This window comes from Paramisgurnus dabryanus, chromosome 10 (genome assembly GCF_030506205.2).
Source record: "Paramisgurnus dabryanus chromosome 10, PD_genome_1.1, whole genome shotgun sequence".
Lineage (NCBI taxonomy): Eukaryota > Metazoa > Chordata > Actinopteri > Cypriniformes > Cobitidae > Paramisgurnus > Paramisgurnus dabryanus.
In genome coordinates, this window is record NC_133346.1 from 38,097,505 (window position 1) to 38,099,990 (window position 2,486).

The 2,486-nt window shown below is 59.6% G+C and overlaps 1 protein-coding gene across 1 annotated transcript; it reads left to right on the forward strand.

Moving 5' to 3' along the window:
* Positions 1 to 252: 252 nt before the first annotated feature.
* LOC141282937 (uncharacterized) lies at positions 253 to 2,284 on the forward strand. Its single transcript, XM_073816129.1, has one exon. The coding sequence runs from the start codon at positions 253 to 255 to the stop codon at positions 1,843 to 1,845; it is 1,593 nt and encodes a 530-aa protein (XP_073672230.1). The 3' UTR covers positions 1,846 to 2,284.
* The last annotated feature ends 202 nt before the right edge of the window (positions 2,285 to 2,486 follow it).

Sequence of the window (2,486 nt, forward strand, 5' to 3'; positions counted from 1 at the left end):
TGAGCCTCTCAACTCCGGCGAGATGAGGATGCTGAGGTACCTGGGCTTCGAGGACTTGGTGCGTTATATTAGTAATCGGCCAGAGCCCAGGGCCTCAGCTAGGGCCGCACCTCCACCTGCCCCACTGCCTCCTATACCAGAGGGTCTCACCATTGGCGTGCTGGCGCTGGAGGACCCAGCGATCACCACTCCAGTTCCTGCCACCTCTGTTCAGCCACCTGACCTCGGAGGAAAGCGACAGCGAAGGGTATCATGGGAGTCGCCGTCCGAGGGGTCCTTTCGGAGCCGGCTGCCCCCACCACTGTCCTCACCTCACCTGCCACAGCATCTGCGCCACGTCCGCGCAAGAAGAGGAGGAGGAGGAGAGCGGTTGTGGACCCTCAGCTTGCGCAGCCACCGCTGCAGCCCCTGCCGTCTGCGCAGCCACCGCTGCAGCCCATGCCGTCTGCGCAGCCACCGCTGCAGCCCCTGCCGTCTGCGCAGCCACCGCTGCAGCCCCTGCCGTCTGCGCAGCCACCGCTGCAGCCCCTGCCGTCTGCGCAGCCACCGCTGCAGCCCCTGCCGTCTGCGCAGCCACCGCTGCAGCCCCTGCCGTCTGCGCAGCCACCGCTGCAGCCCCTGCCGTCTGCGCAGCCACCGCTGCAGCCCCTGCCGTCTGCGCAGCCACCGCTGCAGCCCCTGCCGTCTGCGCAGCCCGTCGCAGCGCCCCCTGTCACGGTCCCTGTCTCGTCTCCGCTGCCGGACGCAGCGCCCCCTGTCACGGTCCCTGTCTCGTCTCCGCTGCCGGACGCAGCGCCCCCTGTCACGGTCCCTGTCTCGTCTGCGCTGCCGGACGCAGCGCCCCCTGTCACGGTCCCTGTCTCGTCTGCGCTGCCGGACGCAGCGCCCCCTGTCACGGTCCCTGTCTCGTCTGCGCTGCCGGACGCAGCGCCCCCAGTCACGGTCCCTGTCTCGTCTGCGCTGCCGGACGCAGCGCCCCCTGTCACTGACACTGTCCCGGTCTCGTTTCCGCTGCCGGACGCAGCGCCCCCTGTCACTGTCTTGTCTCCGCTGCCGGACGCAGCGCCCCCTGTCACTGTCTTGTCTCCGCTGCCGGACGCAGCGCCCCCTGTCACTGTCTTGTCTCCGCTGCCGGACGCAGCGCCCCCTGTCACTGTCTCGTCTCCGCTGCCGGACGCAGCGCCCCCTGTCACTGTCTCGTCTCCGCTGCCGGACGCAGCGCCCCCTGTCACTGTCTCGTCTCCGCTGCCGGACGCAGCGCCCCCTGTCTCTGTTCCTGTCTCGTCTCCGCTGCCGGACGCAGCGCCCCCTGTCTCTGTTCCTGTCTCGTCTCCGCTGCCGGACGCAGCGCCCCCTGTCTCTCCGGCTTCTTCAGTTGCTTTCTCCCCGGCACTGTCATCCAGTTTGTCTGCCTGTTCCCCTGTTACTGTCTCCATGTCCTCCCTGAACTCTCTCCCCTACCCTGTGAGTCCTGGCTCGCCCCCATCTGCTCCCTTGTCTACCCCTACCACGCCCTGGAACCCTACCTTGCCTCCTTTTGTTCCCGTTTCCCAGCCTGCATCCCCAACCAAGCCTGTTGCCTCCAAGCTTCCCACCAAGCCTGCCCGGACTCCTCGTCCTAAGTCCTCCACCACCCCTGAACCCAAGACCCCTTGCCCACCCAGCTCCACCCTACCTGGACTTCCTTTTGTGAACTCTGTTTTGCCTCCGCCCCCCCTCCCTTGTTTGTTGTTTTTGTTATGTCACCCTAACCCTCTTGTAATTTTATCTTGTCTGCCCCTGTGTATATTTGTCATGTTTTCTTGGTGTCTGTCTATCTGTCAGTCTGTCTCGTCATGTGTCTAGTGTTCCCCTGGGGAGCGTCTGGAAGCCGCTCCTTTAGGGGGGGATTCTGTCATGGTTCTGCCATCTTGTCCTTTATTTAATCTAGTCTTGTGGCAGAATCATGACAGACCCATGTTTTGTGTGGGTTCACGTGGTCTTAGTATTGATTTACTGGACCACGTGTTCCCAGTGTCTTGTCTCTTTTACCCCGCTCCCTTGTCATCCTCCTCATTATTGTTTGATTTATATCACCTGTTCCCCTCTTGATTTGTTACCCTATTTAATCCTCTTGTATTCATTGTCCTGTGCTTGTGCATTGTTTCTGTGTTCCAAATACCTGTGAGTACTCTGTCCGAAAGTCAAGTCTAGTTTAGTGTTTTATATATCAAGTGTTTTGTCAGGTTTATTGTTAAGTGTACCCTGTTAAGTGTAGTTATAGTCTAGTCTTGTTTAGTGTTCACTTCCCCTGTCTAGTATCTTGTTTATGTTGTTTTGCCCCCTCGTGGGTTTTGTTTTCTGTTTAATTCTTTAATAAATATCCTTAGTTAACCCCTTGTTGTCTGCATTTGGGTTCATCTACACATCCTTCAAACCATAACAGAAATGAGTTGAGCATTGAGGTCAGCTGATTCGTCTGCGTTTGCTCGGATTCAAGATCTCCA